Raw genomic sequence first — 19,000 nt, forward strand, 5'->3', positions numbered from 1 at the left:
TCTTTGTTGGAGTGGAAAGAGCTGCCTTATACTGAGTTAGATCATTATATTTCTTTAAATGAAAGTGGAATTGTCTTTTCCTATGTCCCATGGGCTGACTTTCCAACTTTGCTTCTGTTCCTTACTCTACCTGACGAAGTAGGTTTTACTTACTAAAGTGCATGTAGAAAATTAAGCTATTAGTCTAAAAGGTGCTTATTACCCTTAAAGTCAGTTATGGGGAACCTGCAGCCCTCCAGATTTTGTTGGGGTTATTAACTCTCATCATCCCTAAACATTGGTTATGCCAGTTGAGGCTGATTGGAGACCAACAATAATATGAAAAACTCAAAGTATTTGCTTTAAGTTCTCAGATAAGAGGACCATTTTCTAGTATGGGATGTCAACCACGTTAAGAATTGGTTCACAATTGATGTGGCCGTGGGCATTCCCTTTTTCCAAGGGGAGCAAAGTGAATATGCCTAAATAAATAAATACTGATAATGAACATCAGAGTACAGGTCCACCATTTCTGGTAGATCTGGTGACTGAATGGTGGTGAGGCCTGGGCAGCCCTGGAGTCTGAGAAACTTGTATTCCAGGTCTACCCCTCCATTGTTTCTTAATTAGTAGACCTGTTGTCTATATACAGGTGGACCTAGCATCTAGACTTTTCACTCACAGCTGAAATCCCCAGTTCTTTCCCAAGCTTTCTTCACACCCTCCAGCCCATAATTAATTGCGCTGCTTCTACAATTAACTGAACACAAAAACGACATTTCACCCCCCAAAATATCCAACATGCCATGATAACACAAGAAGCCTAAACTTGTCATACACTACTTGAACCCCTCTTCCACCAGCAAAATAACAGTACTGGGTTACTTAAGGCTAACATAATACTCACTCTCTTAGCCCTGGTCCTTGCAATACTGGTATAATGATGATGGACTTTTATCTGTATTGGCACTGGTAATTTTTTTAATATTTACAAACTCAGGTGGGGCAGGGGGATGACATTCTTTGTATGAATAAAGATCTGAGTTAGAAAGACCACAAACTCCTAACTTGGTTGCTACTTTCCTCCCTCCCTTTTTCCCCCTTTTAGTTAACACATTACTCCCCAGTCAAGCTAAACTAAAATTATTGATTGTTTTTTAAGAAGCACCAAACAGTTCTTTATTACGGAAGACCAGCGTAAAAAGGCTTAAAAACATACCAAGAATCTAGACAATGGGTGCTTCACTTTAGCCTTCTCTTTTTATCTACTTTGCTAGTTCTGCTTTACTAAATGTTAGTCATTGTTGTGAACTCATTCGTTGGCTAAAAACACTCAAATGTGGGTACAGGCTAGTTTCTCAAAAAAGAAAAAAGTGAAGAGAATAGCTCCTGCACATTACAAATTGTGTCCCACATATTCTTGAAAGCTAGATCTTTTAAAGGGAAAGCTGGGGATCTGGGGAACATTGTTAATCTGGGGGCAGGGATCCCTTTTGTGGATGCTTATGGATGTAGCTGCACACGTACACTGGTGATTCTAAAGTGTGAAGAGAGGAAGCACAGCTCCAAATATGCAATGTGACAAGAAGCTTCAGATACCTTTCAATACCAGTAGTGTTTCAATGAGATTCAAGCATATGGCACGGGAAAAACTTGTCATATTTTCTATACTGTTTAAGATTTGCATGGGTTTTTTTCCTTCTGATAATGTATTGCTGTTCAACAAAGTTGTTGTTTTTAAAAAAAGGATCCGGTGTGTAGACTATGTATGTATGCATTCCGTCATAAGGTAACGTCATAAAGGTAACACTAGACTCTACTTTTTCAGGTGCAACAATGAAAATGAATGGTATCAGATCCATGAAAATATTATTCGCAAATCTAGCACCAAATATACAGCACCCAGCTCAAACTATGGTAATATTTAACTTTACTTCTATTAGAAATACATAATTTCTTTGCAGCAGATACTTTGAGTCATGAAAACGTTATTTAGGGAACGTTGTTGAGAGAAGCTTTTAATGTTTGATGCATTACTGTATTTTAATATTTTGTTGGAAGCCGCTCAGATTGGCTGGGGAAGCCCAGCCAGATGGGCGGGGTATAAATAATAAATTATTATATTATTATTATAAAAGCCTGTGCATTACAGAATTTTCATAAATGAAAATGAGTCACCCATGACCTTTGCCACAGTGTTTTATAGTTTTACTTTGGGACTTTTCATAACATTTTGGGTAGGTGGTCTATTAATAGTTTCCCTTTCTAAAAGTGATATGTTCTGGACTATCAATGATTTTTCATTTTCTTAAATGGAACACTCCCTGGTCCCACATATTGAAGAGAGCTGGTTCTTCTCAGGTTGGTATGTGAGTAATCCAGATAGAAGTGTGTGTTCTCTTACCCAAGGCAGGGACTTGAGAAATGTACTCTCTTCTTTCACACTCCTTCAGTTTAGTCCCTGCCTTTGCCCCAAACCAATGTGGTTCTTCCTCTCCTATTTTACTTGCCCTTTTGTTCAGGTTTTCCTATCCATTTAAAAAAAAAATCAAATCAAAGTGGAGGTCTATCAGAAGATACTGGAACAGAGATCCGGTTCACATAAACCTATAAGCTGAGCCACTACAGGGGATACTACAGGGTTCGGAGGCTGCAACTGGTGCTCCTTACCATGCCAGCGCTAAAAGCAAACTAGCTTTCAGATCAGAAGGTCGGCAGTTCGAATCCCCACGACGGGGTGAGCTCCCGTTGCTCGGTCCCTGCTCCTGCCAACCTAGCAGTTTGAAAGCACGTCATAGTACAAGTAGATAAATAGGTACCACTCTGGCAGGAAGGTAAACGGCATTTCTGTGCGCTGCTCTGGGTCGCCAGAAGCGGCTTAGTCATGCTGGCCACATGACTCGGAAGCTGTACGCCGGCTCCCTCGGCCAATAAAGCGAGATGAGCGCCACAACCCCACAGTCGGCCACGACGGGACCTAATGGTCAGGGGTCCCTTTACCTTTACCTATTGTCAGGGAACTGACATCTAAAGCGCCGCAGGTGCAAAGGCTCCCTGAGGTTGAGAGAGCAGTAGCAGCGGAAGAGGGAACCAGTAGAGGGCGAGCAAGAACTCCAAGGGAAAGTGAGTCGGAGGGATGGCTCAGAGACGCTTCAAGCGAAACCAGTGGGGAGGTCTCAGGACCTCCTATAGGGACACCCACACCTCGACGGAAACTGTCACGCCGAGAGGCCAGACGACGTGTTTCCGTTAAGGAGCTTTTATGTTGGAAACGTTTCCGAAAGCAGCCACTTTCGGATTCTACTAGTGATTGACGCAGCCATGCTGGAGGGGCTCCGTCACAGGCAGAGGTTTGAAAACCTGATCAAACTCTGAGGGACTTGCATTTTACGCACAAGCAGCTCATCGTCCCATCACAGCAATCCGAAAGTCACCGAAAGCCAGCTTGTGCAGAGAGAAGCATCATGAGCAACCCAGCCGGAACCGGGGGTGCAGGAGCAGCTGGAGGGGGTCCAAGCCTGGAAGAAAGGTACAGAGCGTTGGAGATCCAGTTGGCGCTGCAAACGGCGAGGCTTGAGGAGAGGAGGGCTCAGGATGCAGAAAAGGGAAAGGAGAAAACCACCCCGCTCGCCAGAAAGGTACCAGGATTGGTGCAGAAATTCGGGGGGGATCCCAGGAACTATCATGCCTTTAGAACAGAGATGCAATACGCTCTAAACTTGCAGTTTGATGACTTCCCCGACGAGGAATCGCGAGTGGCGTATGTGATTGGCCATCTCGAATCCGGGGCGAAAGATTGGGTTAGACCCCTGATGGCAGCGAATAATGAGATCTTAAAGGACACGAGGAAGTTTTTTCGTGCCATGGACCTGATGTTTTCCAGCGATATTGAGCAGGGGGTGGTGCGAAGGCAGTTAATGGCTTGCCAGCAAGGAAGCAGATCTGTCCGTGAGTACTGGACTGAATTTACTATGCTGATTCATAAATTGGGGTGGGACCTATCGGCGGAGCCCATCCAAATGCTTTTCGAAGAGGGGCTTTCTTCAACCGTCAAAGATGAGCTTTCCCGGGGGCCCAGGGCGGAGTCTATGGACCAATTAACCAAATCTGCGCTGGCCATAGGAGCGCGCCAGGAGGCGAGGGCTTTGGAAAGGCGGGAAGGGAAAGGAGACCGTTGGAGGGAGTTCCGCATTCCAGACATTCCAGAGCCATCTTTCCCGCCGGCAGAGCCGATGGAAGTTGGAACAGCGCGGGCGCGTGCAGTTTCAAATCCCAGTGAAGGGCGGAAGAAGGAGGGAAAGAGCGCCAAGAGATGTTATCTCTGCCAACAGCCAGGGCACTTTGCCAGAGTCTGCCCACAAAGAAAGGAATGGCAAGGGATGGCAGGAGCTGTTGGGGGAAAGGAAGAGGAAAGCAAGGAGCAAGTAAAAGCCAACGCCTGGCTGCCACCGTCGGGGCACAGCAGCCAGGCCAAAGAGCAATGAAAGTGCCCATGCCAGAACCTCCCAGACCTGCTTTAGTGATAGAGGTGTTACTAGAACTGCCAAACGGACACCCACTAAAGGTCAAGGCGCTTTTGGATTCAGGCAGCTCCTGTAATTTCATGAGTAAGGAGTTTGCAGCTGAGCACCAGATACAGACCATCCCTTTAAGTAACCCCTTGCAGGTGACTACGATTGACGGCAGAGAGCTGTTGGGGGGAGAAGTTAGCCAACAGACTGTCCCGATGATAATGAGAGTGGCAAGGCACACCGAACAGATAGCGTTTAATGTGGCCATCCTGGGAGGAGCGCCCATCATTTTGGGGATGAGCTGGCTGGCGCTACACGATCCGCTAGTGGGCTGGCATCAGAGGGTGGTCTCCTTTGGGTCAGCGCATTGCCTAGAACACTGCAAGGAGGGGAAGGTCTCGGGAGGAGACAGAGTCACCCTAGCGGGGATGGAAGTGATGGGCAAAGGGAAGGTGCCCCCGCAATACGCAGATCTGAGCAACGTATTCAGCGAAAGGGAAGCAGACAAACTGCCACCGCATAGACCCTTTGACTGTCAAATCAACCTACTCCCAGGGGCCCAACTCCCAGTAGGCAAGCTGTACGCCATGTCAGACAGGGAGATGCAGGAGCTGAGGGAGTTCATTGACAAAAACTTGAAGCGAGGTTTCATCAGAGAGTCCCGAGCGGTGGGGGGCAGCCCAGTGTTTTTTGTGGACAAAAAGAACACAGACAAACCGAGACTGGTGTGTGACTTCAGGGCCCTCAATGCAGTGTCGGAGCCCCTGGCTTTCCCTATGCCCCGAATTGACGACATTTTGACCAGAGTAAGGAAGGGAAAGATTTTTACAAAACTGGACCTGCGGGGGGCGTACAATCTGATACGCATAAGGAAGGGAGATGAATGGAAGACCACCATGTTTACCCCTTTGGGAGCCTTTGAATACCTCGTTATGCCCTTCGGTCTACAAGGGGGCTCCGCCTGTTTTCAAGCTTTTATAAACCACGTTCTGGGACCTTTGCTCTACAAGAACTGTGTGGCCTTTTTAGACGACGTGTTGGTGTATTCGGAAGATGAGGAACAGCATGTGAGGGACGTTCGAGAAGTGTTGGGCAGGCTGCAAGCCAACCAGCTGTGGGTGAAACTGGAGAAGTGCCAGTTTCATACCAAGGAGGTGGAATTCCTGGGGTACCGCTTGTCAGACAAGGGATTGGCCATGGATCCAGGCAAGGTTCAAGCGGTACTGGAATGGAAGACACCGAAGACCAAGAAGGACGTGCAAAGATTCTTGGGGTTGGGAACTTTTATCGGAAGTTCATCAAGAACTTTGCCCACTTGACGGCGCCCATCACCGACTGCCTCAGCAGCAAGAAGAAATTTGTTTGGACGGTGGAGGCGGATCGAGCCTTTGAAGAACTGAAAAGGGCTTTCGCCTCGGAAGAACAACTTCTGCATGTGGATTTACAAAAACCCATGAGAGTGGAAACAGATGCATCCGACCGGGCTATAGGGGCGGTCCTTCTTCAACCGGGGAGGAGTGCGTCGGAGTGGAGACCGTGTGCATTCTTCTCGCGGAAACTGAATAAGTCCGAGAGGAATTACACGGTGTATGACAGGGAACTACTTGCCATTCACGAAGCATTCCGGAGGTGGAGACATTTATTAATTGGGGCACAACACAAGGTGCAAGTGTGCACCGACCACAAAAATTTAGAGTATTGGAGAACAGCTCGAGTGCTCAACCAACGACAAGTGAGATGGGCACAGGAATTCTCCAAATTTAACTTTGAGATTTGTTATGTGCCAGGCCCAGAAAACGTCAGGGCGGATGCGCTCTCACGCAAACCAGAATATTGGGAAGGGGAGGAGGTGATCGAAGAGAGACATGTCATCCCGGAGGACCGCTGGGTGTGTGGGGCGGCGCTGGTGGGGCAACGGGAACTGGTGGAGGAAACGGAAAATGATGAATATGCCCAGGATAAGCTCAGAGGTCTCAGGGGGGAGGGCGAGAGCCCCGGAGGTTTTGAGGAAAGAAATGGGGCATTGTATTACAAAGGGGCACTGTATATACCCGAAGGTGAATTGAGGGGGAGAGTACTCAAGCAGTTGCATGATAGCCCCACGGCGGGACATTTTGGGCAACACAAAACCATGTGGTTGGTTACCAGGGAATTTTGGTGGCCTAAGGTGAGGGAAGATGTAAGGGAGTATGTAAGAGGGTGTGACCAATGTCAGCGAGCCAAAGGGGAAAGAAGGGCGCCGGCAGGGTTATTAGAACCTTTACCCACACCAGAACGGCCTTGGGAAGCGATATCAATAGATTTTATGACGGATCTGCCAAGGTCCAAGGGGAAAACAGCCATCATGGTAGTAGTAGACCTGTTAACTAAGATGTGCCATTTTGTAGCATGCTCACATGCAGTCACAGCGGAAGAAACGGCGAAGTTGTTTGTGGAACATATCTTTAGGTTGCACGGGGCTCCCTCGAGGGTGATCTCAGATCGAGGCAAACAATTTACTTCCAGGTTCTGGAGGAAGCTCATGAGCTTGCTACACGTGGAAGTTAATTTTTCAACTGCCCGGCACCCTGAAACCAACGGGCAGGCGGAAAGGGCAAATGGCATTCTTCAACAATATCTTAGGTGTTATGTCAATGACAGAGAGAACGATTGGGTCGAAAAGTTGGCGTTGGCAGAATTTGCCTACAATAATGCGGAGAATGTGTCCACAGGGATGAGTCCCTTTTTGGCTAATTACGGGTGTCACCCCAGGGCATTTCCAGGGGAAGGAGGGGAGAGATGGAGCGTTCCAGCGGCTGAACATTTTGTAGAAGAGATGGAAGCCATCCATCAGCAGCTCCAGCTCAACTTAGAAAGGGCCAAGGCACAATATAAGAAGCAGGCAGACAAGAACAGAAGGGAAGGTGAAACCATAAGGGTGGGGGATCAAGTGTGGTTGTCAACCCAAGGGTTGCCGTTCAAAGGGGGTTGTAAGAAACTGAGGCCCAGAAGATTGGGACCCTTTGAGGTGATTCAGCAGGTCAACCCGGTAGCTTTCAAACTCCGATTACCCAACCACATGAAATTGCACCCAGTGTTCCACAGGTCGTTACTGTCACCATACAGGGGGGGACGTGAAGGGGAGCACGTCAGGGGACCAGCCTTGGAAGAGAGGGAACGCCGCAACCATGTAGCGGAAATCCTCGATTCCAGGTGGAAGGGTAATCAGGTGGAGTATTTGGTGGCGTGGGAAGGGGAACCGGAGTCAGAAAACACCTGGGTAAGTGCAGAGGAAGTCAATGACGAGGTTTTAACAGAAACGTTCCACCAAAGGTTCCCGAGGAAACCTCAGCCTATAGCAAGGTTTAGGAGGGAGTATTTCGGCACCACCGATGAGGAAGAGGAAATGGAAGGGTTCGCGGAGTCGGAGTTGGAAGATGGAGTGGACTCTGATGACGAAGAGTACCTAGAGAGTAGGAACAGCAACAAGTGGAAGGAAGTGTTCGCGACGTCGGAAGATGAGGGAGGTTCTTTCAGGGGTTTTACCTCCTCACCGCCAGTAGGAGAGGAGACGGGAGGGGGTGAAGGGGGCCCTGGAGGGGAGGTGGATGTCAGGGAACTGACATCTAAAGCGCCGCAGGTGCAAAGGCTCCCTGAGGTTGAGAGAGCAGTAGCAGCGGAAGAGGGAACCAGTAGAGGGCGAGCAAGAACTCCAAGGGAAAGTGAGTCGGAGGGATGGCTCAGAGACGCTTCAAGCGAAACCAGTGGGGAGGTCTCAGGACCTCCTATAGGGACACCCACACCTCGACGGAAACTGTCACGCCGAGAGGCCAGACGACGTGTTTCCGTTAAGGAGCTTTTATGTTGGAAACGTTTCCGAAAGCAGCCACTTTCGGATTCTACTAGTGATTGACGCAGCCATGCTGGAGGGGCTCCGTCACAGGCAGAGGTTTGAAAACCTGATCAAACTCTGAGGGACTTGCATTTTACGCACAAGCAGCTCATCGTCCCATCACACCTATGTACATATAAAATCCTAAATAACTCAGATTGAAGTTACTTAAAAAACTGGAAAGGGCACTAAAATCTTCAAAGGAAACCTGGCTAGTTTTGCCATGGCCTGATAATTTTCAGTTGTTGTAACATGGACTGCTGTCTCTCTTGAAATGTGGGAGTCCCCATTCATATTAGTATTCCACTGGCTCTACATTGAACTTATTTGAAGGATGAATTGAAATAAAGGATACAGCACCAACAGCTGATTTCACATGGAACAGTGTTTTTGTAACCTCAAGAATGGGAAACCTTTGGCTCTCCAGTTGCTGAACTCCCATCAGTCCCAGCCAGCAGTAGTGAGATGTGAAAATTTGAACTAGTACAAAATGTCTCAGTTTCATTTAAGTAGACTTTCTTACTTTGATTAGTTTTGATAATAAAACCACAATTCTAAAGCTAGAGGAACATGTTGAACCTTAGATGCTATAAACTTAATTTTGTTCCTGGGAAGAAAATTCAGTATACAACTTTAGATTACAAAACCTACCCGATAGAGGTGACCACTAGCTTTTTACCTGCAAATCCATGCTGTGAAACCTAGTTCAGTGTAGAAGTAGTCAATAATTAAAGAATCAGAGTTCATTACAAGGTATATGGTCCCAGTGGGCCCATTTACAAATAGTAAAGGGAAATTGTTTGGGGAGAATTGCCTCTTTCTCCCATTTGTGTTAATTGCCAATTAGAGATACGTTCCATGATGAAATTTAATTTGTTTCCCTTCCCATGCAACACCCCGGTCAATATGTACAAGCCATATCTGTTTTATAGTTACCATTGTTGTTGCTTTTCAAATATTGCTGGCCATTGTTTTTGGAATAATAATAATAATCAGTATGAAGTTCAGTATGAAGTTCAGAAGAAAACACACAGTTTTAACAGCTTTAAAGCAGCATTATTTTCATTGTAGTTGCACATATCAGGTACTTGGGCACATTTGCAGGAGTCTATATTATAAAAGGCATTAAGAACAGCTAAAGGCAAATTAAGCTGTTAGCAAATTATGGCAGCAGGTTAAAAGGCACAATGAGCAAGTAAAGGGAAATCTGATGTTCTGCCGAGACTAAATAATCCATTGCTTCTCTACTGAATGAATTTAAGAGATAATATGAAAATCAGACAAATTACTTGCATACCTTATTCTGATCCATAATTTTTTAGCCATTTTGATGGGGATTTAAATTTGTCCTGGCAGTTGTAAATGGTGGTTGCCACAGTGTCTCTGAAAGGTTTTTTTAAAAAAAAATAATAATAATATGTTAAACTGCTATATTGGTAGCAGAGGAATGCAAATATTAGAATTATACAAAGATGTAGATGAAACTAGAGTTTGTCGTATAAAATCAACCCTAATGAATTCATGGGACACGGGTGGCGCTGTGGGTTAAACCACAGAGCCTAGGACTTGCCGATCAGAAGGTCGGCAGTTCGAATCCCCGCGATGGGGTGAACTCCCGTTGCTCGGTCCCTGCTCCTGCCAACCTAGCAGTTCGAAAGCATGGGAAGATAAATGGCGTTTCCGTGGCTCTAGTTCTGGCTCTGGTTCGCCAGAAGTGGCTTAGTCATGCTGGCCACATGACCCGGAAGCTTTACGCCGGCTCCCTCAGCCAAGAAAGCGAGATGAGTGCCGCAACCCCAGAGTCAGCCACGACTGGACCTAATGGTCAGGGGTCCCTTTTAATGAATTCATATTATGGAGAAAAATACATTGGTGAACATTTCTGCCAATTTGAGCTACCCTGCTCTGTAAGTACTCCCAGTCCCCAAAAGCTTACAATCTCTAGAGAGCAAAAAGAGCTTTGCATTGCAATAGTGCAAGAGGCAAAGCGGGTGAGTTTGTGGATTTTTGCTTGAAGCTGCTTTTTACTGTTTGGCGTCTGGCTATTTGCCTGTTGGTTGGTTGGTTGGTTGGTTGGTTGGTTGGTTGGTTGGTTGTTTTTCAGCTGCTACCATGTGCTTTGGCACATGGCTGTGGTGGGCAGTTCTTCTGCCATTCAAGTGAGTCACTGAATTAGTTGGGGGCATGGCCTGGAGTGGCGCAGCTTTGTAAGGTGTCTTCCAGTCCCAGGGAGCATATAGGATGGGCAAACAGGAGCAACACAAAGGGACTTCCAGATACACACATTCAGGATGTGACAGAAAGCTTGCCAATACTCATCAAGCTCTTTGACCATCATCCTTTCCTGCCTATCAATCTACCAGAGAAGCACAAGATGTGAGGTCTGAGCTGTTTGCTGCAACTCAGACCACAGAGCGCTTACAAGCCACTGTTGATTTCCTGTACGAATGATTTAGGAACTTTCATCACTGTAACTAAGCCAAGTTTTACTGCCTGTGTTTTCTGACTGATGTGTGGAAAAACACATGAACCTGACCTTTGAAGAGTTTGTAAGTAAACCAGATTTTAACTTACCAAATGTGTAGTCTTTTCCTATGCTAGGGGAAGAGAGGAACTTCAGAAGGAATTCAGAAGAGGATATTTTAAAGGTCTAACGGCCTCTATTTCCACATATTATTTTCCTTCATATTTTGTGAATTTAAATCTCTGCTGGAGTTCTCTCACAAATGAGTACTTGCCCTAAACCTGGATCTTGGTGTCCAGGGAATTCTTATTTTATATACCTATTTTTTTCGCCAACAAAAAATACCTAAGGGAAAGTCCCCAACAGCTCAATGAGGGACTGACAATGCTTAGTGGTCATGCAAGAGGGGAGAAAAACAGGGGAGGAAGAACCAAAAGGAACATTCTGGAAGTGGACATAGCTGACGGTCTTTAATACTGAAAAGGCACACTCCACAGTGAGTGCAGAATTTTGTTTCAGGTCCCATTTTTTTATTACTATTGCTCAAACTCCAAGTTCATGGTCTCCCTGATTCAAATTACTCAGGTTGCTCTTGTATTATTGAAGTGTTTCGATAGCTTTGGAGCTTTCATTTGAGCAGAAGCAGAAGGGATTCGCCTTTAGTCACAAGCTGCTTGACACCAGTGCTTTGTCTGTCTTCACTGTGTTTTGGGTGACAGAGTTCCTACTCCTGTACAGTTCAGCTTCCAGAAACTTATTGTCCATTTCCCAATACCTTACTGTATTTACTCTCCTCAGCATAAACTCATGCTTACCATCAAATTTTGTTTTCTATTTGTTTTGGTAGGGATTGACATGTCAGGCACTATGTTTTAATAAATTAGTTGTACTTTTTTGCAGGACTTATCATTTCTCTTCAGCTTCTTCGTGGAGAAATGGAGCAGATTCGGAGGGAGTATCCTATGATCTTTAACAGAGGTGTGGCTGTTACCAGAAAAATTGGTTTTCCAGATGTTATCATGCCTGGTAAGTGGATGAAAATTCTATTCATTTGTTTGCAATACTTTAACCGTGATAATTGTCACTGAAGGTAGGGCAATAAGGTGAGCACTTTTATTCTCTACCCGCCCCCCCCAATAATAAATTTGAGTGACAAATGTGTATTGCATGAAAGTGCTCGTTTTAGTTGTATAGCAGTACACTTTTGAACATAAATATAATAACTCCCTCTCTAATTATTCTATATAGTTTCTGTGTGGAGTTCATGATGCTTGCTACTTCATTTCTCCAGTAGTATGAAGAAAGAAGAGAGGGGTAACAGGGAAAGCATAGTGCCTGAAGCAAAATGTGTGGAGTGATTAGAAGCCAAAAAGATGGTCTTAAACCCTGGACTAGGCTGCTGCTACTCTGGATCTAGTGCAGTACTTTTTTCTTCCAGCCATTGCTTATATTTCCCATGGCCATGCACTAGAATGCTTTAAAATGAGGAACGACTGTATTTGGACTAATGAAAAGCTCTTCTTAGACCATTTTTCCTTAAGGCAAAGTTAGGCAGCATTGTGACAGAGCTTGTATCAGCCAGGGTTATATTAGTTCTCTGAGCCCATCGTGGCTGTATACTTGTTTTATTAAACATCAGCTCCCCTATGCTTCATGGCAAATTACTTTTGAAACTAAGTGAGTTGACACATGAGTCAACTGTTCAAAGAAAAAGTTAAATTTCCAGTGAGTTAGTGCAAGCAACTTTGCTTCATCATAAAAACCTCCCAATCTTTTCCTAGCATTTTTTTCCCTTTAGAAGAAAGTCAGGTATGTTAAAAAAAATCTACATGAGGACAATATCTTCATTTGATCAACTAAAATATCACAAAATCATGTGTAACCTTTCAAGTTCTCCAGAATTCTCCCATCATGCTAGATGGTAAACAAAGCAAAAAGGAGTGAGGGCAGAGAAAGAGAAAATGTATATTTGGCTAGTAGCAAAGCCATGTGCTTTATCTTGTGAGAGAGTTAAGATAGTGTGAAGGAGGAGGTAGCACACATTCAGATGAAATTGTGTTAGTTGCTATTCCAGTAGCAGGTTGCACCAAGGCCTCTTGGGAAGCAAAAACAAAAAGAAACACAATGGTTCATTCTCTGATCAATGCAAATAGAAAAACTAGAGTATTACTGTGTTTTAATGTTAGGAAATTGAACCACAGCTGGCTTACATGCCCTGTTTCCCACCTTCTCTGGCATGAGTATGAGGAGGAATTCGGACAGTAGAAACAAGCTTGGTTAGTGGGAACAAACTAAATTTAAACCCTAGTTTATGAAGCTGACATGTTTTCACCAGCCATAGCCAAGATTAATCACATTTTAGGATTTGAACATAATGCTAAACTGTGATTAATCTAAAATGGAAACAAAGCTTTCAATCTTGTTGTGGCTGCACCAGAGGAGGGATGGGGAAGTGTACACACTCAAGAGTTGCTGTGCTTTGCCCTTGTAATACTAAACTATGGTTTAGCATTACGTATGATTTGGATCCATGTGTGTTGGTAACAACAACAACAACAAAAGAAGCATATGCCTTCTGAACTGTGTTCAGGATTCAAATTACTCTACAATTTGTTCCATTCATGCAAGGGTCCTTTTGGACGTTGTTCCTTGAACAGCATCATGTTGCATAGCAAACAACTGTAAAACTAAGGGTGATTTCAAATCCAGTTTGTGACTGGGCATCGAAGACCCACCGGATAATGGCAAATTCTTAGTCTTGTGCAAAGTACCTCTTTGATCCCTGCTTGTGCCCTATGTATAAACACAAATTTCTGGTCAATCTACCCTACAAGCAAGTTTGCTTATCAAAATAACATCTCTTCTTTTTACCACATTTGAAGTCTTATTTTGAATGTCTGATGAAAAGCGCATGTATCATCTTTTAACTGAGTGATGTTGGGTTTTATTTCTGTTTCTCTTGTCTAAAGTTTCCTGGCACTTTGTTTACTTTCCCTTCATTCTCTCCCCTTTCTTAATGGCGCAGAGATGAAGATAGTTGGGTGTAAGTTTTTGCTTTACTGTGTTCTGTCCATTTATTGCTTGCTGTTTTCTCATTCCTGCATCATACTTTTCATGGAATGCTTGAGGCTGATAAAGATTAACAAATCAACAACTTTGCAGGAAGACTATATTCTGGGCATTTCTCACTTGAGGGGTTGCACAAATCCCTTTTATACAGAGTCTGGCTCATTCTGACTAAGGGATCATCCACACTTCGCTCATCCCACCGCTTTCCCTGCGGAAAAGCCACAGTTTACAGATGAATTGGAGCAAACCTCTATTGGGTTTTCTCTTGATTGACATTTGCTCCGATTTAGTGCTGGAAAGCACAGGACAAATGGGAAATTGCTTAGACCCTTGCTTTCTAGCCACAGGACAAGTGGTAGTGTGGGTGAAACCTAAAACTAAGTTCCTGAGTCATATTCAGAGACATGTATCTGCTCCCACCCCTATAGAAATTTCTGCCCCAAGGTAGAAGGGTTACTTCGGAAGTCATGCTACAAAGGCAAGGCTATGAGTCCTTCTTCAACCTCCCACTCCTCACATATAAGTAACCCACCTAGGTATGTGGAGTATCTTTGGGCATTTGTGGGACCATATTAAAGCCAGTCTGGCACTGTACAGAGATATAGGCATCCATCAAAACTTTTTCAAAATGGATGCTAGAAGAGTTTGGAATTTCTAGCCAACTAAGCCCAGGTGGGCTGTGACTCAGGAGTTATTGGGGAAAGAAGGTACCTAGGATTCTACAACTTAATTTCCTACACAAAATTTAGAGGAGCTCGCTAGCACAACAAAGAACTAGATAAGCCATCAGACTTCTTAGATGATTGCCATTTACATTTGATAAGCACCTCTCAAAGTTCCCAAACTACTGCCATCCCAGACAAAATAAAGGCTGGTAGCAACAGGAAATCCTCAATCCCCCAAGATCCATCCATGTACAAAGCAGTGTTACAGAAAATCAATTCTATTTAGTTCAAACACAAGTTTTCCATCACAGTAGCTTATGTAAAGGCGTGTGTTCTTTTCAGTCTTTATGCTCGTGTTTTTCAGACAGAACTTTTCAGACAGGAGCATTAAGTTCAAAGCAAGAGTGTTTTTTGTAGCTATACTTGCAGAAGTCACAACTTCATAGCAAAACAATTATATTCAGAGTAAAGGTAGATGCGTTGGCACACATGAAAAAATCCAAACACTGTATTAGGGCAGTACCTTTGTTAGGTCAACCAAAATGTTATAAAATAATGTTTAAACTTTCAAGTTCCCTAGAACCCTTCAGCAAGCTGGATGTTAAAAAATAAGATGTATGGGGGGGACAGAGACAAAAAAGACACGGACAACTTGACTAACACCAACAGCCTTTTTCCCTCCCTCACTAGTTGTATTTTCCCATCATAAAAAAATATTCTTCTTTAAGTGCAGAATGAAAATGTCGAACTTCCTTCACATTGGATTGCATTAAAAAATCCTAATCATGTGAGAGTTGATGTTGAAACAATATCTTCCATCAGTTTTATAATGTATTTATTTGAAAAAGGAATGTATTAATTTCCTTATATCCCTAGTCAGCAACTAATTTTACCACTTTGTGGGCAGGGGGAAGGGAGGGAGGGGGTCAGTGTGCACACAAATTTAACATAATCAAAGAAAGCATTTTTGTACTACCAAGACATTAGTTGCTGATGAAACAGACAGGAAAGTGCAGGAACACAATTATTTTCTTCATGCCTCATGCTGCTACCTCTGCTGCTCATATTTTTGCTTTCCACAGCAGGAAAATAAAGTAAGGTGAGGTGGGGGAGGAGAGAAAGAGGGAGGTTTGAAATGAAAGATGATCTTTTTTGAGCTTCTCTGCTACTTCTTCTCTTTTGATTTCCAAAAGAGAAAAAAAAATCATTAGAAAGAGAAATTGAACCAAGAACTTGCTTCCCCCCTGTGTCCATCTGCCTCTTTTCCCTTTGCTTTTACAAGCAGGGAAATAGGTCTGAAATGCTATAGAAAGAGACAAAGAGGCTCTCTTTCTTGTGCTCTCTGCTGTCCAAGCCTGAAAAGTCAGGTGGAAAGAGATAGCCAGGTGTGTGAGAGTGATAAACCGTCTTCCAGCACTCCATTGCGCCCCTGCACTCTGGTCCTTCTTTGCTGCAGACATAGGAGCAGACAGAATACATGCATGTCATTTCACAGTCCCCAGTCTGCTCCTCCTGTGGCCTTTTCTTGGTCGACAGAGCTATGTGTGCCACTTGGCCCATTCTACACTCATAGGTCCCCTGCTGCTCTCAGGAGGATACTATCCCATTGCCAATATATAAATAAGATTCAGCTTATTTAAGTCAGCTTCTGTACTTGAATGGGAGAGGGAGTGAGAGTGCAATATCGTCCTTTACTTTTTCAGGAAGCAAAATGTATCAGACTTGCCTTGATACCTACCTAGAATACTCAGATGTTGCGATAATGGATTTCACTCCTGTTTTGCAGTACATGGTATAGAAGAATGTATAGATTTTCCTCCACATGGCAATGCGGATAAAAGCATGGATTCAAACCATTTGGGGGCTGTGTGTGCATTGCAGCATGTGACGATATCTAGGTATAGGGTCAACAGCTGCTGTGTTACTGGTTGAATAGGGAACAGAACTGAAAGCCACTTGCATCCCACAATATTAGTTGGTAGGCGTTCCTTATTTATTTGTTTATCTTAATAATGCATAGAATACTTAATACTGCAGTTTCTAAGCAAGTGTACAACAGGGATAAAAAGGGATGCAGCAAAAAACAACACAGTTAAAATTAAGCATGAAATCAGGGAAAAGCTAATTTAAAATGCCTGTTGAAATGAAGAGTTTTTTCCAAGTGCCAGAAGTTCAATAGGGAGGTTCTCCCCCACCCCACTCACCTGGAAGGGATTTCCACAGAACTGGACTCACAATACTAAATACATAGTTAGATGAAATGTAGATTGAGATACGCCTTAAATGACAGAAAATGGTGCAGGGGAAGGAAGAGGAGGAGGAGAAAGGGATGTGCAGATGGGATTCAGAAGATTCCTAACAGCTGCAAAATCTAAAAATCCAATTTTCTTGTATTATCGAAGTCAGGATGTCTGTGTAACTGTATTATTAGATAATAGTTTTGGCCAAGCCTCCTGTCCCATCCTGGTCTAAGAATAGAAAGGTAATAAATAACAGTAACCGCAACCATACCTGTCAGTTACTTGTAAACTGGGGGCTTCATTTTCCATTTTATAGTAGTCAATGCCACATACCACATGTGTAAAGACTGTGTCTCGTGTAGGCAACATTTCAGAATATGTAGTTCACCTGGCTTCTGGTTATGGCTCAGACAGCTCCTGTCTCATCCCATGACTGGAACTTCAGCCTTCTGTTCCACACATCTGCTGCTGTGGTCTAATGCAGTAAAAGCTATTCTATATTTCATGTACAGGCTGCCTATGATCTAGGTTAAATTGATCTTATAACACTACAAAGTGGGAGCCAGAGTAATGGAGCAAGAACATGATTCAGAAATGGCCGATAACGTGCTAATAAAATATAAATCTTTGTAATTATTGCTAATGAAGAGTATTTTAGCTAATCTTCATGCATATAGAATCATAGAATTGTAGGATCATCTAGTTCAACCCCCTGCAATGCAGGAATAATAATACATATACTTTTGGGGAAGAAAAATAGGAATAGATTTCATTACTAGGTTACTACTACAAGGGAGGAAACTGCAGTTGTGTTAGAAATGAGATCATTTCTTTGTCTGAAAGCAAATAGTGTTTCATGTTTAAATTCATGCATTATTCCTAGCATTGTAGTAGAAAGAGTCTTCCATGTAGGACGGGGGGGGGGATCTTATTATTTTATGCTGAAACACTTTTCAGTCATATTTAAATCAACAAAGGGCTGAAATTCTGCTACATTCTGCACTTAGCTGCTGTTTTTCTTAGATACAGGAATATCTCTGAACGGCTTGAAAAGTGGGTAAGCATTCCCTCTGTTGCAGCCCATACAAGGTCTGCAAGCTAGGCAGGAATCCAGGAGGAAACTTGTGAGATTTTTCATTCATTTCAGTTGAGTTGAAATTTATATTATAGACAAGTATATGATGCGAGAAGCTTTCCTCTTGGTAAAGTAGTGCTCAAATACTGACATTTGAGGTAACTAAATGGATAACTATATTATTTGTTATTTGTTGCCAAACTGTTTGGGGGCTAGATATCTCTTGATATCACTACTGCCCCCATTTACTATGTGCCTGCTCCAGGGGAAATCCAGCCCTCCTGGCTGAAGGACCCTCCTGGCAATGATGCAAAGGCCTTGTGAGCCATCTTATGTTAGGAGAAGCGCCAATCATATCAGAAATTTGGCATTGCTTTTGCAGTAGAATTGTTTGATGAATATTGCTGAGCAGCCCAGCTGCTTGCAGCCCACAGGCAAGAGAAATCATAGCAGGGGCTGGATGTTTCCTGTAGGTGGCTATTCAGCCGTTGCTGCTCATGCTCAGGAGTGTTTTTGATAATTTATTTGTTAACCAGAGAATTTAGCAAAGCAATACGAAAAAATTACTTCCTCTCCCTCACCTTTGTCTCCTAAGTGATTTACCGAATTCTCAGACTTCATAAAGCATTACTAACAGCCATCTACTTTAATGCACTGGTGTTAAAATGTTCATTTTTTATTAACTATTTATTTTATACTTGGAATGAGTTGGATTCCCATCCGAATTGTGAATAAAACATCACTGGCTTTCAAAGAATTGTCACGTTTTCTATTTCATTTTCTAAAAAAATATTTATTTCTTCTTGTGTAGGTGATATACGCAATGACTTGTACCTGACTTTAGAGAAAGGAGACTTTGAAAGAGGTGGGAAAAGTGTTCAGAAGAACATTGAAGTGACTATGTATGTTCTTTATGCAGATGGAGAGATTCTAAAGGTAAATAGATATAATTTCTATTAAATGTAGCATTACTTTAGTTCTGTCATTTACTTTCAGATTTTTAAAATTTGGAAAAACTGAATTTCTTCTGTTCAGTTTTTTGAACTAAACTATTACAGTGGTTACTTGCATGGATCTGTGAAGCAATGAAAGCAAATAAAAATAACTCAATCAGGAAAAATATCTG

At 43.4% G+C, this 19,000-nt stretch overlaps 1 protein-coding gene across 9 annotated transcripts in view; it reads left to right on the forward strand.

The window, feature by feature from the left end:
* Positions 1-19,000, forward strand: part of DOCK3 (dedicator of cytokinesis 3) — a 147,936-nt gene that overhangs the window by 52,593 nt on the left and 76,343 nt on the right. For all 9 annotated transcript variants that reach the window (XM_081900198.1, XM_081900195.1, XM_081900191.1 and 6 more), the window contains exons 13-15: positions 1,808-1,896; positions 11,726-11,851; positions 18,686-18,810. In XM_081900198.1, the coding sequence (XP_081756324.1) occupies positions 1,808-1,896; positions 11,726-11,851; positions 18,686-18,810 (340 nt within the window). The remainder of the gene's footprint in view (positions 1-1,807; positions 1,897-11,725; positions 11,852-18,685; positions 18,811-19,000) is intronic.

The sequence above is a fragment of the Podarcis melisellensis genome (assembly GCF_964234715.1).
Source record: "Podarcis melisellensis genome assembly, chromosome: 2".
Taxonomy (NCBI): domain Eukaryota; kingdom Metazoa; phylum Chordata; class Lepidosauria; order Squamata; family Lacertidae; genus Podarcis; species Podarcis melisellensis.